General features: G+C 39.9%; 11 protein-coding genes and 1 non-coding gene across 12 annotated transcripts; 4 read left to right on the top strand and 8 right to left on the bottom strand.

Annotated features, from left to right (window-relative positions):
- Positions 1-404: 404 nt before the first annotated feature.
- On the top strand, positions 405-767 carry GAT4 (Gat4p; the record flags this gene model as incomplete). Its single annotated transcript, XM_056223276.1, has 1 exon — positions 405-767. One exon carries the CDS (start codon positions 405-407, stop codon positions 765-767), a length of 363 nt encoding a protein of 120 aa, XP_056082883.1.
- Positions 768-952: 185 nt separating this feature from the next.
- On the bottom strand, positions 953-2,245 carry SQT1 (Sqt1p; the record flags this gene model as incomplete). The annotated part of the gene is made up of 1 exon (XM_056223274.1): positions 953-2,245. One exon carries the CDS (start codon positions 2,243-2,245, stop codon positions 953-955), a length of 1,293 nt encoding a protein of 430 aa, XP_056082882.1.
- Positions 2,246-2,481: 236 nt separating this feature from the next.
- Positions 2,482-3,438, top strand: STS1 (Sts1p; the record flags this gene model as incomplete). The annotated part of the gene is made up of 1 exon (XM_056223273.1): positions 2,482-3,438. The coding sequence occupies one exon, from the start codon at positions 2,482-2,484 to the stop codon at positions 3,436-3,438; it is 957 nt and encodes a 318-aa protein (XP_056082881.1).
- Positions 3,439-3,542: 104 nt separating this feature from the next.
- On the bottom strand, positions 3,543-5,240 carry DSN1 (MIND complex subunit DSN1; the record flags this gene model as incomplete). The annotated part of the gene is made up of 1 exon (XM_056223272.1): positions 3,543-5,240. The coding sequence occupies one exon, from the start codon at positions 5,238-5,240 to the stop codon at positions 3,543-3,545; it is 1,698 nt and encodes a 565-aa protein (XP_056082880.1).
- Positions 5,241-5,780: 540 nt separating this feature from the next.
- Positions 5,781-6,116, bottom strand: MSL1 (U2 snRNP complex subunit MSL1; the record flags this gene model as incomplete). Its single annotated transcript, XM_056223271.1, has 1 exon — positions 5,781-6,116. The coding sequence occupies one exon, from the start codon at positions 6,114-6,116 to the stop codon at positions 5,781-5,783; it is 336 nt and encodes a 111-aa protein (XP_056082879.1).
- Positions 6,117-6,346: 230 nt separating this feature from the next.
- Positions 6,347-7,576, top strand: PRI1 (DNA primase subunit PRI1; the record flags this gene model as incomplete). The annotated part of the gene is made up of 1 exon (XM_056223270.1): positions 6,347-7,576. One exon carries the CDS (start codon positions 6,347-6,349, stop codon positions 7,574-7,576), a length of 1,230 nt encoding a protein of 409 aa, XP_056082878.1.
- A 76-nt stretch (positions 7,577-7,652) lies between these two features.
- EGH1 (hydrolase) lies at positions 7,653-9,950 on the bottom strand (the record flags this gene model as incomplete). The annotated part of the gene is made up of 1 exon (XM_056223269.1): positions 7,653-9,950. The coding sequence occupies one exon, from the start codon at positions 9,948-9,950 to the stop codon at positions 7,653-7,655; it is 2,298 nt and encodes a 765-aa protein (XP_056082877.1).
- Positions 9,951-10,178: 228 nt separating this feature from the next.
- Smki_9.trna10E lies at positions 10,179-10,250 on the bottom strand. Its single transcript has one exon. It is a non-coding gene; the product is annotated as a tRNA-Glu (tRNA).
- Positions 10,251-10,768: 518 nt separating this feature from the next.
- Positions 10,769-15,100, top strand: PAN1 (actin cytoskeleton-regulatory complex protein PAN1; the record flags this gene model as incomplete). Its single annotated transcript, XM_056223268.1, has 1 exon — positions 10,769-15,100. The coding sequence occupies one exon, from the start codon at positions 10,769-10,771 to the stop codon at positions 15,098-15,100; it is 4,332 nt and encodes a 1,443-aa protein (XP_056082876.1).
- Positions 15,101-15,225: 125 nt separating this feature from the next.
- Positions 15,226-15,675, bottom strand: IST3 (U2 snRNP complex subunit IST3; the record flags this gene model as incomplete). Its single annotated transcript, XM_056223267.1, has 1 exon — positions 15,226-15,675. The coding sequence occupies one exon, from the start codon at positions 15,673-15,675 to the stop codon at positions 15,226-15,228; it is 450 nt and encodes a 149-aa protein (XP_056082875.1).
- A 400-nt stretch (positions 15,676-16,075) lies between these two features.
- DJP1 (Djp1p) lies at positions 16,076-17,374 on the bottom strand (the record flags this gene model as incomplete). Its single annotated transcript, XM_056223266.1, has 1 exon — positions 16,076-17,374. The coding sequence occupies one exon, from the start codon at positions 17,372-17,374 to the stop codon at positions 16,076-16,078; it is 1,299 nt and encodes a 432-aa protein (XP_056082874.1).
- Positions 17,375-17,672: 298 nt separating this feature from the next.
- Positions 17,673-19,703, bottom strand: AIM21 (Aim21p; the record flags this gene model as incomplete). Its single annotated transcript, XM_056223265.1, has 1 exon — positions 17,673-19,703. One exon carries the CDS (start codon positions 19,701-19,703, stop codon positions 17,673-17,675), a length of 2,031 nt encoding a protein of 676 aa, XP_056082873.1.
- Between the last annotated feature and the right edge of the window lie 397 nt (positions 19,704-20,100).

Genomic DNA, 20,100 nt, shown 5'->3' with positions numbered 1-20,100 from the left:
CAAGGGTTATCTTTCCTGCGTTCAGAAAAATGGTATACTCCTAAAAGATCCCGGAAGTGTTAGACACTTGTAGGAAAAAAATGCTTTCCTTTCCTTTTTTTTCTAGAGTGAAAAGTCTTCTTTTTCATCTTTTTATATCTCTGGGAAAAAAAAGGGACTTTTTAATTACTTCTTGGCATTTAGGTCCCTTTTTTTCCCATTACGGTAATAACCGCCGCACACCGCTATGCGTCAGGATTTTTGTGTTACTGAAGGGTCCATCAAGTTAATTGTGTATTTTTTATAGCGACACGTACCTCCTTCCATATGTAAGTCCAAGGGCCGATATAGAAAACAGTACATTTAGACCACTTAAACAGTTGGCACTCTTTGTCCCAGCTCAAAAGTATTATTGCGGGTTTGCTATGTCTACCAAGCTTCCTACTGTGATTTCGAACGGAATAGCATTTAAAAAAATTCCTGTACAACTACTGCTGAATAGTGGCTCAACAACACGAAGTATTGTACCTGTCAATGGGTCTCACTCGGCTCGACCAAGAACTGGTGTTACTAAAACATGTGGACAGTGTGGAGAGATCAAGACTTCTTTGCAATGGAGAGAAGGCCCTAATGGCGCTGCTTGTCTGTGTAATGCCTGTGGTTTGTTCTTCAGGAAGCTAATTTTGCGCTTCGGCAGAGCAGCGGCTAAGAGATACATGGAACAAATTAAGGGTACTGGTACCAAGAGGAGAATCCCAAAAGAACTTACTGGAACTGCCAGGTTCTGACCAATTGTCCTTTTCGTCTTCCACATAGTGGAATAAAGAGACAATGTAACATTGATTAGGTAATAATAAAAAGTAGTGAGCACTGTCCTCCCTCTCCTTTTCTTTCTTCCTTTTGTATGTAAAAGTAAATCATTTTATGTTATTGAACTTTGTTTCTCTGTTATTTATGTATACACGACTATCTATCAGTTTGGTACTTCAAACACCAAGGACACACCTTCATCACCTGCAGTTATTATTTTCCTTTTTTGTTCACTTCCGGCGCTGGCTACAGGATGTAATAATATAAAATCAAGAACCCCCATATTATGGCCGACACAAACAAACTTTTCTCCACCAGTTCTTGCATTAAATTGGTAAACCTTACCATTAATACACGATACAAATAGATCATCATTATCAAACACTAGTTTTGTAACAGAATCCTCAAGAACAAACTTGTGTCTTACCCTCCATGTACTTGTATCATATAAGAGCACCTCACCGCAGACAAGGCCAATGGCCATAAGAGAGAACTTGGACGACCAGGATATAGATTCAATAGAGGCATCTAGTTCGTCTTGTTCTGGCTTTAGTTCAATCACTGTAGATAATTGTAAAATGGCACCACCACTGTTACAATTGATTACTGCTAGAAGACCATTGTTGGACCCACATGCTACGACACCTGAGTTACCCTTGGTTAAAGTGGCCGGGGCCAGTGACAAGGAAATCCATGGAGCCTCCAGTCCCTTGATTTCTGCCTGTGTGATTTTGAATAATTGTTGACCAGTGAAGCAATTCCATGCCACAATTGTGCTATCCAGAGAACATGTGACTAACTCTAACGTGTTTTCACCCTTGTCAGTATTGATGAATTCACCCATAGAGCAATCTTGCTGATGTACAAACCCGGACATCAACTGCTCCAAAGAACCGTTTTGCTCGTTAATTTGGTAGCACCAAACAGACCCGTCTGTGGCACCAAACGCAAATGTTCTTGCTATAGTGGGGTGGGTCTTTAGCCAAACAATCTCTTCAACTTCTTGCATCTGCGACACTAACTTCCATTGAGCGCCACCTTTTTGGCTCATGTGCACAAGAACTTTCCCTGACATATCGGCAGTGACTAGGAAGCTCCCCTCACAGGTAAATGAACACGAAATCACCGATTCACCATAACCAGTCAATGTACCGGCGAATTTTGGTGGCTGTGAATGCGATGTCCATAGATGCGCCAAGTTATCACCCCCACCGGTGCATACTAGCGGCAGTTTTGGATGATGACCAATGGAAAACACGGAATCGGTGTGTTTATCGAAGTACGTGAGCGAGTTGTTGGACATATCGACTTCCAAGGCTTCCTCATCGTCGTTTGCCATTACATCATCGTCACTATCCTCTTCGATATCCATGGGAACATCCTGTTCGACTTCCAGCGTAGGCACAATCTCTTGTTCAACTTCTTCGGTAGTAATAAACTCTTCTTGGGGCTCCATTGTGTTTTATGGGTCACTATACAGTGCTCTTTTGGTCTGCAGAACGCCCATTCAAAGCCCATCGAATGGATCTTTTTAGATATTCATAGTGAAAATTTTGTCGGAAAAAGAAACGGCAGGCGGGTGATAGTGCAGCGAGTGGGAATATTCTACTTAAACATACTTAGTAAATTATTCTCACTTAGACTGTTCAAAGATATCCCTCAAGAACAGCGAACGCAAGACAGAATAGCAGTATGATGGGATTTGAATGGGGGTTTAAACCCAGCAGTAAAGTTTCTCAAAGTACAGTTGGTTCACAAAGTACAGGCAACATAGTAGTGTCAAATTCGGGAGTGAAACAGAAAAGGCGGTACAACAGCGAGGAGCACCAAGAACAAGAATCGTCTCGTACCAAGAGTATGATGAAATATAGTGGTGTTTCTAAGAGGAGGCCCCACCCAAGCTCGATGATCAGAGGCCAACCTTTGCCCTTGCAACGAGGCATGGAATTAATGAGCAAGGACCAACTACAGCAGTTGCTGGTGGACTTGATGACAAAGCATCCGGAAATACAACAAAGCGTACATACAAGGGTCATTGGGTTGGATTTCAGTATACAGAAGTGTCTTGACATGTTGAAACAGAAATCTGAAGCTGTTTATCAAAGCATACCTTATAATAGGTCTTATGAAAGTAGTAAATTGGATGACTATGCATTCGTGAGGATGAAACCTCAAATCTTAGAATTTCTGAACTGTTTGGTGGATTTGATACTGGATAATATTCCACCACGGCTGGAGAATTTACACGCGTCACTAAAATTCTTAGACATTTGCACGGAATTAGTCATCAAGTTACCTAGATTTGAATTAGCCAGTAACAACTACTACTATGATAAATGCATTGAACAGTTATCTCACGTATGGTGTACACTTATCGAACATATTGCGCGGGACAGAATAATTTTATTGGCAGATAACAGTTCCGTGTGGAAGACTCATATGACAAGACTACAAATATACAATGAACAATCAAATGGATTATTAGAACGTCCTCTCCAGCTGTTTAAATCCTTAGATATGGGTACCTCTTCAGCAGCAGTAGCATCAACACTATCATTTCAAGAAACTATCATTTGCCACCACGATACCATGACAGCAAACGAAAACAATAACAATAGTGGTACCGCTAATGATTCGCCCTTCAACTAAAGATAGAGTGGTTATTATTTTTGCTTTTCCAAATACATTAGTATGTGTGTATATAAATGTATGATTGTGTAATGTTACATATGCAGAAGTATCCGATCCTTTTTTTATAAGTCCAGTTTTCTACTGAAAGACAAGCTTAACCCTTTTAATAATTGTTGAGAGTCGATTACTTGTGAGTGGACATCATCCGTTTCGTTGGAAATCTTCCTTATTGTCTCTCTGTTCAATTTATTTACCTTAGAAGCTGTTATTTCGTTTAAGGCTGATGAATGTGAGTTTAACATATGCGACTGATACCTTAACTCATCGACCTTTGTTTGTAATTTCTCCTCCATATCCGCAATAACAATATCTGATTCTTCTGTATCCGATATTATTTCATGCGGTTGTGGTGACAATAATGTTAGTTCTTGCCATTCAAGATCCGGTCTTGAAGTATCTAAAGTGATTGCCCATTCTTTTACTTCATTTTTGATTGCGTTCACTTTGTCGGTTAAAAGGGTGAGGTTTTTGGTATTTTCTACGTTCTTACTATTGGGCAGTAACTTCTTTGGATCCTTCAGTACCGTCTTTCTCCTCTCATTGAATTTACGACTAGACCTTTGCATCTCTGAATAGTCCATCTCATCGTCATCGTCATCGTCATCGTTGTTTTCTTGAAACAGTTGTCGCAGTTCCGTATCATCGTAATTTTCAGTATTATCCAGTGCCTTTTGCTCATCTTCATCTTCATATTTTTCCTCATCCTCCCAATCTATAGCAATATGATCTCTTTTGAGGTCATCGACAAACTCTTTTATAATGACCATAGCCAGACGTTTGGGATCCACATAGTCGGTGTCCATCTTTTTCGGTTCCAGCTTGGATTTTTTCGTCTGATGTTCCAGTTCTGATTCCTCCTCATGGTCCTTGGCCTTTAACTCTAACTTATGCAAAGACCTCATTAAACACCAATTGAAAAGCTGTCGTATTTGTAAATTTTTACCAAAAGAAGACGCATTTCCAACCACTGTGTAAAAATCTTCCTCGGGAATATCCTTATGCGGGGATATAATAGTGTTTCCACCATTCCCTTGAGACGCTAGCATAGATAATCTTCTACCTCTTTGACTTCCTATCGATTTTTTTCTTTCTCTTGTTCGTTGAATGTAGTATGGTTGTTGCTGTGGTTGATGATGGAATGATCCGTAGGGAAATAACTGCGGTGCAGGCAGCAATTGTTGTGATGAAGATATATTCTGGGGAGAAGTCATATCGGGACCACCTCCAGCGGTGGGCTGTGAATAAAAGGGCTGTAATGAAGAATTGGGCATCATGGAGTGCATTGGTGATCCAGGATATGGCATCATTGCAGGAGTGGGTGCATTCATAGGGTGGTAGTAATAATAATAAGGCATATAAGGAGCGGGCATCGCGCTTGCATTTACATTTGCACTCGCATCCCCGACATGATTGTCGTCACCAACCGGCATAGAGGAATTGAAATTCTCTACTCTCTTAGCCTTTTTGATATCTTGCAAGTTATCCAGCCTTTCACCCAGAGTAGGGAACCCCTGAACATGTTTATTCTTGTGTCTTTTAAATTTCAAATCGGGACTGACATTCGATACAGACTGTTTGTTCTCAAAATATTCGCTTTCCTCTTCATCTTGTTTGGTGGGCACATTGTTTTCTAGAGTAGCTTTGGAGTCTGATTGTAATATTGGGATAGTTTCCATCCGCAATGGGTATACTTGTTTGTGCGTTCTCTGATGAAGCATCGGCGGCGTGCCCGACACTGTTTGCGTCGGTTCCAGACTCATCCTCTGTAGAAGCGTTCAAAACTTTGAGTGTAATAAGAGGCCCGGTATCACAACTCTGGTAAACGCTTTGTGCTTCATCAATTGGCGCTTCTTTTTGGTGTTTACTTTGCTTTGTTTATCATTTTGAATTTTTTGCTTCTACTAGAAATAAATATCATTCAAAACGAGGTCACATATATGACCACTGAACTATACTACAATTACACTCTATTAAGCTCTTATATATACTCAATTACCGCTTGCAAAGGATGCAACCGAGTCTTCCGACAAATTAAGTACCTCTTTTTTGTCCCTGTATTGTTTGAATCAATTACACAAAGTCTCCCTGCAGAAATGTCTCTTCAGTAGGCTCTTTCTGCCACAGACTTCCCATGTCTACACCCTTATGACGTAGGATGCTATGTTACCTGTTTCACTAATTATCATATTGCTACAGGTTACATGGCTATATCTAATCTGATTGTATTGTTCTCTTGAATCCTATGACAGCTCTTCTGGACATATTCATACCATCATGAATAGAATATGGTGTCACGTCAATCATAGCGTTTTTGTTTCACTCTTACTAAATTCAACTTTTAAAGGCTTTCCAAAGAATAGTTCGCCGTTCAATGAAATTTGGGCCAAACTTGCTTGATCGATGGTTCTCATGGTGATGAATGCTTGGCCCCGCTGTTTCTTGAAATTCATGCTAATCTTTAATACCTCTCCGAATGTAGCAAATAGCAGAAACAGGTTTACTCGCAGTCGTTGCATGTTAATCTTTTCATTTAGCTGGCTAATATACAGTGTATTTTTGGCTTCTGTCACTGGTTCAGTCCCAATATGATGAGTACCGCGATCGATCTTCTGCTTTTTCCTTACTGGTTCGACCATTTATATGCTAGATTTGAAAGAGATGAATCAGTCCTGGAAAATTTTGCTCGTGTATTCTATGTTTAGTGTCCTTTGCTTCCTTTATCTATTCTCCTTTCAGGTTGAAAAGTTTTGTAACGCCAAAAAGATGAAAAAATTAATCTTAAATAGGTAAAATCTAAAGAGAAAAGCGTGTCATAATAGCAACAAAAAATAGCTACAGCAAGTCAAAGATCCGTTGTATTAACATCATGACCGACTCGATCAAGGCCAATGGGCCAAGCTCTTCAGACATGGAGTACTACTATAAATCACTCTATCCGTTCAAACACATTTTTAACTGGCTGAATCATTCGCCCAAGCCTTCTAGGGATATGATTAACAGGGAGTTCGCTATGGCCTTCAGGTCTGGTGCTTACAAGAGGTATAACTCCTTTAACTCTGTGCAAGAGTTCAAAGCGCAGATAGAAAGAGCCAACCCAGATAGGTTCGAAATTGGTGCCATATATAACAAACCGCCAAGGGAACGTGATACTCTCCTGAAAAGTGAACTGAAAGCTTTAGAAAAGGAGCTGGTATTTGATATTGATATGGATGATTACGATGCTTTCAGGACATGTTGCTCCGGGGCCCAAGTCTGTTCTAAGTGTTGGAAATTTATATCTTTAGCCATGAAAATTATGAACACGGCTCTGACAGAAGATTTTGGCTATAAGGACTTTATTTGGGTGTTTTCAGGTAGACGTGGTGCTCATTGTTGGGTAAGTGACAAACGGGCCCGGGCTTTGACGGACCTACAACGAAGGAATGTTTTGGATTATGTTAACGTTGTTAGAGATAGAAATTCCGATAGAAGACTGGCTTTGAAGAGGCCTTACCACCCTCATCTGGCACGTTCATTGGAGCAATTGAAACCGTTCTTTATCAGCATAATGCTTGAGGAGCAAAATCCCTGGGAAGATGACCAACATGCAATACAAACTTTACTGCCTGCTTTACATGACAAACAATTGATTGATTCATTAAAGAAATATTGGTTGGACAATCCTGGGAGATCGAGCAAAGAAAAGTGGAACGATATAGATCGATTAGCTTCGTCGCTTTTCAAAGGTCTCAAGCAAGACTCTCACATAAGCAGGTTACGTGAATGTAAAGAAGATCTCGTATTAATGACACTTTATCCTAAGCTGGACGTGGAAGTTACAAAGCAAACAATTCATTTGTTGAAGGCCCCGTTTTGTATTCATCCTGCTACTGGGAATGTATGTGTGCCCATTGATGAATCATTTACTCCGGAGAAAGCACCAAAACTAATCGAACTACAAATAGAAATGGAGAAAAAAAACGACGTTTCATTAACGTCTTTGCAACCTTTTATTGATCAATTTCAAACATATGTGAGTTCTCTTCTCAAGAATGAACTGGGTTCAATTAAGAGGGAACGTGAAGATGACGATGAATCGGCTTCTTTGGATTTCTGATGGCGGGATCTTTCTGTAACAATAAAAAAAGATACATACGTATACATAACTACTATAGCCCCTGGTTCAATTATGTTTAGCTGATAATACATTCCGCTGGCAAGTCGTTGGAATCGTCACTCCCAGGTGTACTGCACCTTGACCTGGATTTTACACATATTTCAATGAACTGATAACCAGACTCGTGGAACCATTCAAGAACCTGGTAGTTCGCGTTATAAGTGTAATGACCTGAAGATGAACGGATTGACAAATGACTTGGCGTGAAGTGGTGGCGTGGTACAAAAATATATGTAGGGACTGTTGTCCGTTCAGGTGTTGTTTTACCAATTATTTTTAGAAGGTAAGATTTGTTATGTAAGTTAAACTCGGCAAACTCAAATGTTCCATGTATTTTTATGGGAAATGGTCTCATTATAGCATCAAGAGCTCTAAACCCTGATAAGTCGATCTCTAAAGTACATGATGGGCTATCTAATTCTAGTTTACCATGTGGCTTTATGAAACTTGGCGGCTGTGAAAGAGAACTCGACTTCGATTTGGGGGTGGATACTGAAACAGCGGTAGAAGCTGGAGATGGTTCTCGTGTCGGAGTTTTTGATTGAGTATTATGGTACAGTGGTTTGTCATCTGGTGACCAAATAGAAAAATCTTCATTATTCCAATTGTCACCCCATGCATGTGAATTAATACTGCAGTAACACCATAAACTGTAAGAAAGATTGCTTCCTTCCAGTGCAAACCCAAGAGCATCCAAAGCAGCGGTCTGGGAAGAATAATCATTCGTAATATATGCCTTCTTGTCGTCCATGTCAAATGGTATGCCAATTTCGGTGAAAAATACGGGCACCTTTTTACCAAGCATAGCTTTAGCGTCCTTTTGCATTTCTGATAATTGCTTCCTGATGCATTTCCGTATGTTGTTTTCGCCAAGCACCACAGCAAACGCAGGATTTAAGTATTTTTTGTTTACCAGGCCATACGTGTCTATACCGATTCGTTTATTCCATGTTTTATACATTAGAGTCATGCCATCATAAAAATGACATGCGCAGATTGTTCTATTATCCAAAATTTCAGAATTCTGTAAGTTGGGTGGTGGTTTCATTACCGGTGGTTGTATTATTATAAATAATTCTTTATCAAAAGCCCTGAACTTTTTATATATCCCAGTATAGTACTCAACAAAATGATTGTTTATAAATATCGTTTCATCAATTTGGCTGAAGTAATTGGGCTTGAGCAATACGGGGCTTTTATTTTCCTGAGTTTCCCAAACACCATGAAGCTTCCATATACAAGTGTTTGGTTTCCATTCAGGATTTCTTTCCCAGTTATATTTCGCATCTATCATATCTCTTTCTTGAGCACTCAACCAAGCTTTTTTACCTTTGGGATTGACCGTACACGGCTTCCCCTTAGAAAACCCAAAAAATGTTTTCTTGTATTGGTCTACGGTACATTCAATACCTTCACCTAGTAGAAAGCTCTGGAATGCCGTTGGTGTTCGACCCAGTTTCAGGTCTCTCTCTTTCGGGATCGCATCAAGATTTGTTTCACCAATATAACCACAGTTTGGTTCGTTTATAGACTCTAATCCGATGACACAATTGCTTTCAAATAATTCGGGAGCCTTGTCCTTTATTCTCTTGCACAACGCCATGATCGCATCATTAAACTTTCCTTGTAAATAATCTTGGATGTTTTTTCCATTGATTATGCATTTGGGAGCGAATTGCTTCCCACCAAAGAACAACGTGAACATTGTTTGGCATGCCAACTTAAAATAGTTCGTGGGCCAAACCATCTTAAGATATGACTCTTCGTCTTTGTCGACTTCTCTCCCTGTCTTTGGGTCAATATAATAGTTATGTAGAATTGCTGCTTCAGTGGCAAGGAAGTTTGCAGGTTGAAAACCTGCACAGTATAAAGTCCATAGCGGTGCTCCGGATCCTCCACTAAACCTAGACCACACATCTTGGTGAGGATCCAAATAAACGTACATGCCTTGTTGTGCGCTGTTAATTTTGGTTAATACCTCGATAACATAGTCCATATAGTCAAAATCGTATTGTCCTGGGCCAGCGTGTTCGAGCGATTCCCAAGTAAATGGAAACCGGATAGTATTGTAACCCAAAGACTTCAATCTTATGATATGCTGTTCGATATCTTCAGGAATTAAGGGGTGATTAATGAAGCTGACTTTATCAGCATCGTCAAAAAATGTACTATCTGATATGGGAGCGTGAGTCGATAAAAATGGCTTGGCAGGAATTTTAACCGAGGGGTCCAGGTTGACCCCTCGCAATTGAATCACACTACCATCTTCATCACAAAACTCACCGTTTGCAGAAATATGTATTTTGGCAGGCATATGGTAGGTTCTTATCGAACTCAGAAATAAAGATATGAGGAAAAAGAGAGATAAAAAAGAGGAAAACTATCGAGAAAACTACTTCAACTAAAAAATATAGCTCGAGATCTATATTTAATTGCCCTGTGATCATTACTCTTTTTATCATTTTCATCGTCAAGGCCCACCAGCAATATAGAGAAACCCTTAAACGAAGGTGATTGGAAATCAGAAAAAAGAAAATAAGAGCTCCGATACGGGGAGTCGAACCCCGGTCTCCACGGTGAAAGCGTGATGTGATAGCCGTTACACTATATCGGATATTAATTCGTTAAATTGTTAACACATACATATTCTTTATAGTATTCAAATGTTTATTCAACTTTGTTGTTAATTAGTAGTTTATTAAGTTGTAATGATTAAGAATAAGGTGTTCTTTCTTAAATTATATAAAGTGGTATATAAAACACACGCTGATTAGTTACTAATTATCAACATAATCAAAACGAGCTAATTACGCGCGATTTGGTCTGTTGTGGTGATCCTTTAAAGAAACAAGGCCTGAACTTGCTAAGCCACGAATCTTTGGTGGCCTTAGAGCAGCAATTGGCCTCTTTTCCTTATGTTATAGCTACGCCTATTCTGTCTTACTACTAATCGGTCTGATCACGTGACACGTTAAGGACTTTTTTTTTCTTGTTAGGGGCAAAAGCTGGTTTGGGAAGAAGAAAATGCATCAGAAATAATTGAATAGATCTATTGATGAAACGCAGATCGAGAAGTTAGAGAAGAGATAAATCTATCAGCCACACAAACTTGCTAAACTGTACAACTGAATAATGTATAACCCGTACCAGCAGCAAGGCATGGGTTACCAGCAGCAGCAGCAGCAGCAACAGCAGCAACAGCAGCAGCGGACTGGATTCTACCCGCAGCAACAGCAAGGTCAATCCATTAACCAAACTCAAGGTCAGCCTCAACCACAACAGCAAATGATGTTCAACCAACCTCAGACGACTGGAATTGGTGGAATGGCTCAAAACTTTGGCAATTCTTACACTAATATGCCGCAACAGCCTCAGACGGGCTACAATAGTAACGTTAATAACAATAATCTATATGGTAATGATAGGTTTGACCAACAGTCTCAACAACAACAGGTGAAACCACAGCATACTGGCTACGTGCCTAATGCCAACATCGGCGTCAGTATGCCTATGATGAATACTACTGGTACCATGCCGACGCTTAACCCGGCTCAACAGCCTCAGTTACAATCCATACAGCCTCAAGGCACGGGTTATTATCAGTCTGGTAATACTGCAAATGCACACGCAGCGCAACCTTTGCAATCTCAGGGGACCGGCTATTATGTATCAACGCCCAATTTGATTTCTACTAATCAAGCTCAGCAACCTCTTCAAGCTCAGCAACCTCTTCAAGTTCAAGGTACAGGGTATTATCAAGATCAGTCCCAGCAATTTCCTCCTCCTTCTTCTCAGCAAACACAGCCTTTGCAACCCTTGAAGCCGCAGCAAACAGGATTTTATGTTCAACCGCAAAATCAACCTCCCTTGGAGCCATTAAAGCCTACTGCCACTGGCTTTGTCAACTCATTCGCCAACAATGGTCTTAACAATGATATTAAAATTCCTGCTATGAGATTATCTTTTATTACTGCACAAGATCAAGCGAAGTTTGAGACTCTTTTCAGATCAGTTGTTACCAACGGTTCCAATACTGTTTCCGGCGCTAATTGTAGAAAAATTCTGATGAGATCCGGCTTGCCACCATCCCAATTGGCAAAAATCTGGACCCTCTGTGATACTTCAAAAGCAGGTGAGTTACTGTTTCCTGAATTTGCATTGGCAATGCATTTGATCAACGATGTCTTACAAGGTGACTCCGTCCCTTACGAATTGGACTCAAAGACGAAAAATGAAGTCTCAAGTTTTATTGATGCTATCAATTTAAGCATTGCGAACCAGGATTCTTCCGCTAACGATGCTCCAAAGACTCCTTTCGACGAATTCATTACCGCAGGCGTACAAAATCTACAACCTCAACCAACAGGTTTCATGCCTCAAACTAGTTTTGGTGTTCCATTACAATCCCAAATGACTGGAGGTGGTGTTGTTCCAGCACTGAATCCCCAATCCACAGGAATGATGGCACCCACCACTTTTAACATGTCAATGAATACCGGTACCTCCGGGTTGACCACCCAAATTACCGGGGGAGGACCCGTATCTTTGCAACCTCAGGCAACTGGTATGATGCCACAAACTTCTTTTGGCATTAACTTAGGACCGCAATTGACCGGTGGTGCCCTACAATCTCAGTATACCGGAGGTTATGGTTCTGTTATGCCTCAACAGACCAATAACGCAAGCATGCTCAATCTATCCTTTAATCAGCAAGGGTTACAATCTCAGGTAACTGGGCTGCAACCCCAACCAACTGGATTTCTTCCACCATCCAATTTCAGCGCTACTATGCCATTAACGGCTCAAAAGACTGGGTTTGGTAATAACGAAATCTATACTCAAACAAACTTCGGTAATAACTTGATTGATAACTCGAATCAGGACAAAATTTCAACAGAAGAAAAATCTTTGTTTTATAAAATTTTTGAAACTTTTGATACTCAAAATAAAGGCTTGTTAGATTCACCAACGGCAGTGGAAATTTTTAGAAAATCAGGTTTAAATCGTGCAGATTTGGAGCAAATATGGAACCTTTGTGATATAAACAATACTGGGCAGTTAAATAAGCAAGAGTTCGCACTAGGTATGCATTTGGTTTATGGTAAATTAAGTGGGAAGCCCATTCCTAACGTTTTACCTCCAGGTTTGATTCCTTCCAGCACAAAACTTTTGGATAATTTGAAGAACCAATTGAAGACAGAACCAACTGCCATAAAAGACAAGCCTTCATTTGGCAAAATTGATGCCCTGAACTACAAGAATAACGATGATGACGTTTTGCCAAACTATAGAAATCGTAAGAAGGTTTACTCAGCAAAGAATGAGGAACAGTCATCTTCCTTCTCTTCACCTCCTGCTAAGGTTGAGAATCATCCTAGTGTCTCTCTTCAGAAAGACAACACTTCAGAAGATAAAGTAGCTAAGAAACAGACAGTGGGTTCAAAGTATGCTGAATTTTCAAGAGAAGTTAATTTGAAGAATATTGCTGCATTAGAAAGCGAGATTAGAAATATTAAGACCTCTAAAAACTCTTACGATAATTCTATTCCGTCAGATTTGACGAGCCGTTTCGACGCCATTATTGCGAAACTTCCAAACCTATTCAATGAAATATCTACTATTGATAACGAAATTACCAATGCGAAAATCCAATTGTATAAAAAAAAGAATCCTTCTTCAATTATTGGATCTGGTCCAAACGGTGAGATAACCGAAAATGACAGGAAGAAGGCTAAGAGCAGAGCTCTGTTGAGAGCAAGGATGTCTGCTCTAACTGGGAAACCATCAGAATCGGAGGATTCGCTTTCAATGGGAGATGAACAGAAAAGTGCCGAGATCGAGAAAATTCAACAAGAAAATGGCAAGAACCAAGATATTATCAAAGATATAAGATCATTTATTTCAGATATTTCTGCGTCTTTGAAATCCACAATGACAGGGTCAGATATGATATCCAATCAAGATTTTGAAAGGTGGGAATTCGGCATAGGATTAGAAGATGGTGTTCGTGAATTTTTGGATGATTTGAAGTCAAATTCTAATAAAGTGATTGCAGAGTCATCTCCTTTCGTACCTTCCTCAACCCCAACACCTGTCGGTGATCGTTCTTCGTCGCCTTCTTATTCCCAATTCAAAACTGCAGAAGAAAGAGCTGCGTATCTCAAAGAACAAGCAAAAAAGAGAATGAAGGAGAAATTAGCTAAGTTCGATAAGAATAGACGAAGTGCGACCCAAAGGCCTAGATCAAATTTAAATGAAAACACTCAAGAACAACCGGAAGAGGTTGCAAGTTCTTCCAATTCAATTGAGCCTAGAGAAACTCCATTCAAAGAGAGTTATGTGGAAACTTCTCAACCCGTTCAACCCGTTCAACCCGTTCAACATGTATCTGATGCAGAGCAAGAATCTGATTATGATGAAGATGAAGAGGAGAAGCGTTTACAAGAGGAACTAAAACGTTTGAAACTAAAAAAGAAGGCTGAGAAAGAAAAAAGACTTGCAGCTTTACGTAAGCAAATTCAAGATGCTCAGAATGAAAGCGATGAAGAGGAAGGAAAAGAACAAAATAACTTTGGCGGCCCTAAGGACGGTCCTCAGACTGTACCAGTTGCACCATCAGCGCCTTATTCGCAACATTCAGTTAATGTCCCTAACCCGGTACCTGCCACTGTTACTCCCATCGCCAATAGAAACATTACCAATATGCCATCTACATCGACAGGCCATAATCCATACTTCAGGGATACATCAGCCAGCTCTACATCTACTTTCGATGCCCATGCTGCAGAAATGCAAAGAAGAATCCAAAGAGGCTTGGATGAAGGTGAAGATGATGGATGGTCCGATGATGACGAGACAAACAACCGCGTAGCTGTGAAAAATAACGTTGAGCAAGCAAGTGTTGGTCAACCTGACCATACACTTGCTGTCCCTACTCTACCTGCAGCTCCTGTTCCATCTGCTGCCCCTATCCCGAGAACTGCTTCTATTTCAGAAACAGAACTCCGTCAGGTTAATAACTCTAATGAAGAAAGTGTACCTATTTCAAGAGCTCCAGCTTTTCCTACTGTAACTCAGGAGCCACCTAAACCATTGGCCCCACCTTTACCCGCTGTTAATGTTTCTCAGGGACCACCAATTCCCTTAGCTCCTCCAATACCTGGTGCTGTGCAGAAATCAAGCACTTCTACAGCAGCATTAGCTGGTAGCGTCTTGTCTCCACCTCCATCTTTGCCAACCGAAGAAGCTTCTACTTCTGAACCTATCAATGTTCTAGCTGATAATAATAAAAATGGCTCCGAAGAGGATATGGGCGCGTATGGACCTGATTCCGATGATGATGTTTTATCAATTCCCGAATCAGTCGGTTCAGACGAAGAGGAAGAAGGGGCTCTGCCAGTCCCACCTGTAGGCATTCCATCAATTCCACCTACAGGCATCCCTCCACCTCCACCCCTACCATAAAGAATTAACTTGCTTTTCTATAGAATATGTATGTATTAGTCTCTGAAAGGATGCAGAATTAAAGCCCTGATATCTAATATTTTTATGAATTGTATTGATACAAGCTACGATAAAAGAGGAGGATATTATTCTGATTGGTCATTTTTAGTTGATATAAGCAGCTTCTTATCGTCGTCACTAAGTACTATATCTCGTTCTAGCTCTTTCTTCACAGCTTCATAGTACTTTTGTAAACTCTTTTTTGGCCTATAAAAGGTATGATCGACTTTTAGGGCTCTCTCACCGATTTTATATCCATTTAGATTATCAACTGCGAGGATCGTTGACCTTTGGTCCTCATATTTTAAATAAGCATAGCCTTGTGATTCCCCTGTATTTTCATCCCTACTAATTATTATATCTACAGGTACTCCATATTCTGAAAATACTGTTAGTATGTCTCCTTCCGTTAATTCTCTGTTCAGGTTTCCAATATATATGTAGGCATTATCTTTATATTCGTTATGCCATGAATGATGCGGGCTGAGAATTCCACTTTGTAGTTCTGCGTCATTGATCTTCTGAATTTTATTCATTGACAGTCCTTTTTTGTTAACTACTTTTTAACTGTAGGATTACTTAAATATATATATACATATATATATATATATATATACGTTGTTTTTTTTGACTTGCTTAAAATTCTGCTAATTCGGCCTATTTTTTTATCTTCAATTACATTATTTTAGAATTTAGAACCGAAAAGAAAAAAGGATCGTACTATGTAAAATATTCACATCTAAGCAGAACAGTTTCTTATTGAATAACATGTCATTACCGATGATTAAACCACAATGTTTTATTCTTACTATTCTCTTATTAGAATAGTAATATCAGTATTAGTATGATCTTATTTATTTACATTAAATTATATTGGAGACGAACAGGGGAAAATAAATAAAACGGGTTTTAGTATACAAGAGATGATCACTATCTTCATGTGTGTCTTTTTTTTTTGGTGGCTTCTGCAACAAGTTCTTCGAATATCTGTGCTTCTTCTTGTTCGACTTTTGTTCTGAAGGTTTTCTTGAAGACCGAGCCCAGTAGTTTCATTGCTTCAGCTCTTCTGATAAGTGTCTTCTTACTCACTGAGTCATCCTCTAATACTTTATTACAGACACCACGTAGAGTGGATGTTATTTCATATTTAGAGCCATGCCAAGCGGCAGATAATACCTTGCCCATCAACAGTTGCTCTTGTTGTGCTAATTCCTCTGTGGTAGGCTTCACTTGCTCATTTCCGTCTTTGTCAAATAAAGGTTCATTATTTGTACCAGCTTCCTTCATTTTTTCAAGTTCTTTCATGGTATTTTGGGCATCTATAGCTGCTGAAACAGTTCTTAATGTATCCATAAAGACGCCCCCTTTTGCCTTCATAGAGTGGAATATGCCACCCATTCCGAATAAGTTCTGAGATGCAAGAAAAATCTCAGCCTTTGTGTAGTAAACGTCACCTATTGTGTGTAAAATGTCTAGACCAAATGATTCCATTTTCAAAAGATTAGCCTCTTCCTCGAATTTTCTTTTGAAGGAATCTTTACAGGCATCGTCATAAACACTTTCTGTTAATATCGATAATCTCTCAATCAATGTTTTGCTCAATTGATCCACTCGTTTCTGCTTTTCAGCTTCTTGTTCCTCCTCAAATTGCTCCAGTTTTGTCTTCTTTTTCTTTGTCTCGGTTCCCACCTGCTCATTTTCTTTATTACCATTGTGTACGGTTAGATTACTGGCATCTATGTTTAATTCATTCTTATCGCTTTTTTCATCGGTAGTGATTGTCGCTCCTGCAGAAGAGGGAGCTGTACTACTCGTGTTATTACCTGCTAAAGATTCTTCCTTCGTTTCTACATTTTCCTTCTCCTTTTCAGCTTCGTCTTCAGCACTTAATTCCTCAGTTTTTTGTAGATTCTTCAATAGCATCAGTTCACCAATATATGACGCAAACGCATCTCCACCAAAGATGACGGAAAATTGTTCAGCTGCATCCTCGAACCCACCCTGAGGTATAGCTTCTTTCCTTCCATATTTGTCATATTTTGCTCGGAGCTCGTCATCACCCAAAACTTGATACGCCTCAGATATGGCTTGAAACCTTTCGGTAGCCTTGGGATCATTGGGATTCTTATCTGGATGCTCTTGAATAGATTTCTTCCTGTAGGCCTTTTTTATTTCTATGGCAGTTGCAGTGGTCGATACACCCAACAAATCATAATACTCACTATCAACAACCATCCTCTCTTGTACAGTAGTTTAAAATACACCTTTCGGCCACTAGAAAACAATCAGAAGTTCAATCATAACTCTCTTTGTTTAGCTTGCGAATCTACCAAGTTTGTTCAATACGCTTTTTCTCAAATTAGCACAAAGTTTAGGATGTGCGGGTAAAAGATAGAAAAAGAAGAGGAAATACGATGAAACACAGATACTACGGCGCTATTATCAATACCGCCTCTAGCTTGCTCATTCACTCGTGTATTCTTTCCTCATAACATATATATAGGGGTTTTTTATACATACTACTTAAAAGAATTTAAGGTGTAGACGCTTCCTCCGAATGCAATGCATAATCAACATCTTCGTAGCCATCAGAGAGTTCTCTTGCCATATCCGCTTCCATTTGGTTCTCCATTTGTTGTTCCTGTATCTGCGTTATATCATCTTGATCTCTGTTAGCAATCGCATCTGATGGAGACAACGACTCCTCACTCGCAGTTTTCCTATTGCCTACAGCCGCTGTCTGCGATAATGAAAAATCAGGTACCGATTCTGCATTGGCAGTGGACACATTCTTTTCCTCCATGACAATAGGATAGAGAGCATCCCCCACCTCATTTGAGGACACTTCAGATTGCCCCATTGGGATATTTTTTGAATTTTCATCCAAAGTCTTTTCTAGTTGCTCATTGGAGTTAGTATTGGCCAAAATTCTTTGCTTGGAGCAGAGAAAGTGAACATTCCAATTGTTGAATATCTCTATTTTATTAGTATTTTCATCTTCTTCAACTTTCTCCACATCAGCTACTTTAGAAGGTAATTTACGTCCACGGGGTCCCTTCGTCCTCCTAATGTTACCTAAAGGTGCGCCTTTCGCTTGTGGTTGCTCCTGTTTTCCTCCGGTAGGTTCAGCGTCAGAAGAGGACAGTCTCTTCCCTAAGGAAGCTGGAAGCTGTCCGGGGTTTACCATACCGGGTAGCGCAAGCAGCCCATTCAGTTTGTTTGTGAAATCGGCGTTTGTCGAATTGCTGGCAGTAGAAGATTCTGTATTTTCCTTTGTGGTATCTGCTGAAGCAGTGATAGCCGACGAAATTCCATTATTATGCAGATCTTGCTGCTGTTGTTTTTGTAACATTTCTTGAAAGGCCGCAATTCTTGAAGAGGGTTTCTTGGGGACTGGAGGTGGTGCACGTCTTTTTGGTCTCTCAGAAGGAACTTTTGGAATTTCGCTTTTCTCTTCAGCATCGACGTGGGTTGAGTCATGTTCTTCTGGTGTAGGCTTATTTTCTACATTAAATGACTCTTCTTTTCCTAAGCCTGCTTGAAGATCCTTTTTGGGTCTACTCCGTGGAATCACTGGAATGTCATTTGCCTGTTCGCCTTGTGACTGTGAATGGATATTTGTGCCAGTTGTTTGGGTAATTTTTGCAGGGGCAGGAAGCCTATTTGGCTGACGATTTACTTCCAGGTTATTCTCGGCTTCCAGTTTCTCATTTAGAGATGTAGTGCTTTCCTCATCGGTTGGATTCTGAAATATTTTCTCTTCCTGTTGCTCTTGATGCTTCTGTAGTTCCTCGAAACTTGATTCAGAAAGCTTAGTAAACTTTTCAGCTTTGACACCAGATCCGGTAGCTGCACCCGAAGACTGAACACTATCTTCTTCAACTTCCTTGTCAACATCTACCGGTAATTCCACATCTTCAGAGGTGACTCCTTTTTCAAAACCACTTCTGTCCCCAACCTCATTGTCTAGAGCGGTATGTACCTCTTGTTTCTCAGTGCGGCCTTTTAAGTCGCTGCCCTTTGCAATTTCATCATGAGATGACTTCAATAAATTTGAAGAAGATACAGCAGGCTGACTATCCTCATTTTTTTCATGCTCCTTTGCTACGGATAAGGATAGATCTGGAGAAAAAGAATCCTTGTCGCTTAATGATCTTTGTTCGCTTTGATGAATAGCTGCCGTTTCTCCCTCTCGAACAGCTGTTGAGCTTTTTTTCTTAAATGGATAGTGTGTATTATGCTTTGTAATCAAGCTTTCAATCTCTTTCAGCTCCTTGCTGGTGTTATTCATTACATTATTCAGTTCTTCAGTAGTGGAGCGTCTAATTGGCCTTTGTAGTGGAACCTGAGGCAAATTTTCCGGTACTGTACCACATTCAAACGAAGTCATCGTTTTTGCTTTAAGAATGGGCCTCCTTGTTGGTACATTGGGCTTTTCTAAAGGTGTTGATGGTTCGCTGTTGGCCTTTATATCCCCTGCTTCAGTGCTAGGTGACGGAAACAGTTCAGATGTCTTCCTCCTCGAAGGTCTCTCGGGTATTTTGGGCACATCTTCCGATGACATTGTGCAATCGGTCAAAATTATTATATTATTGAACAACCAGTAAGACAGAATACCTTACTGAGATAAAAATTGTACCTAAATGACCAATCTTTCTCCTTTTCTTTTGTTTCGCGTCCTAGCAAAACAAGGCCCATTTCCTAGTGCATGCGGTAGAAAACACTAGTCAAAAAGAAGAGAATGTGGGTATAGCATTAAACAACGTATTTTCAAAGGACATTTGCTAAATTGCAATACGAATTGGACTGAAATAGGAGTTTCTGTCTATCTATAGTCTTCTCTTGAAGGGTTAATAGATCAACAGAAACCGGGTAATGGATATTATTAGTGTACTTGAATACATATGTGGACCTCGAATTCACCGACGTGATCATCTGTCCTGTACAATGAAAGGAGCTAG

This window comes from Saccharomyces mikatae (genome assembly GCF_947241705.1).
Source record: "Saccharomyces mikatae IFO 1815 strain IFO1815 genome assembly, chromosome: 9".
Classification (NCBI taxonomy): domain Eukaryota; kingdom Fungi; phylum Ascomycota; class Saccharomycetes; order Saccharomycetales; family Saccharomycetaceae; genus Saccharomyces; species Saccharomyces mikatae.
This window is presented reverse-complemented; position numbering and strand designations above follow the sequence as displayed.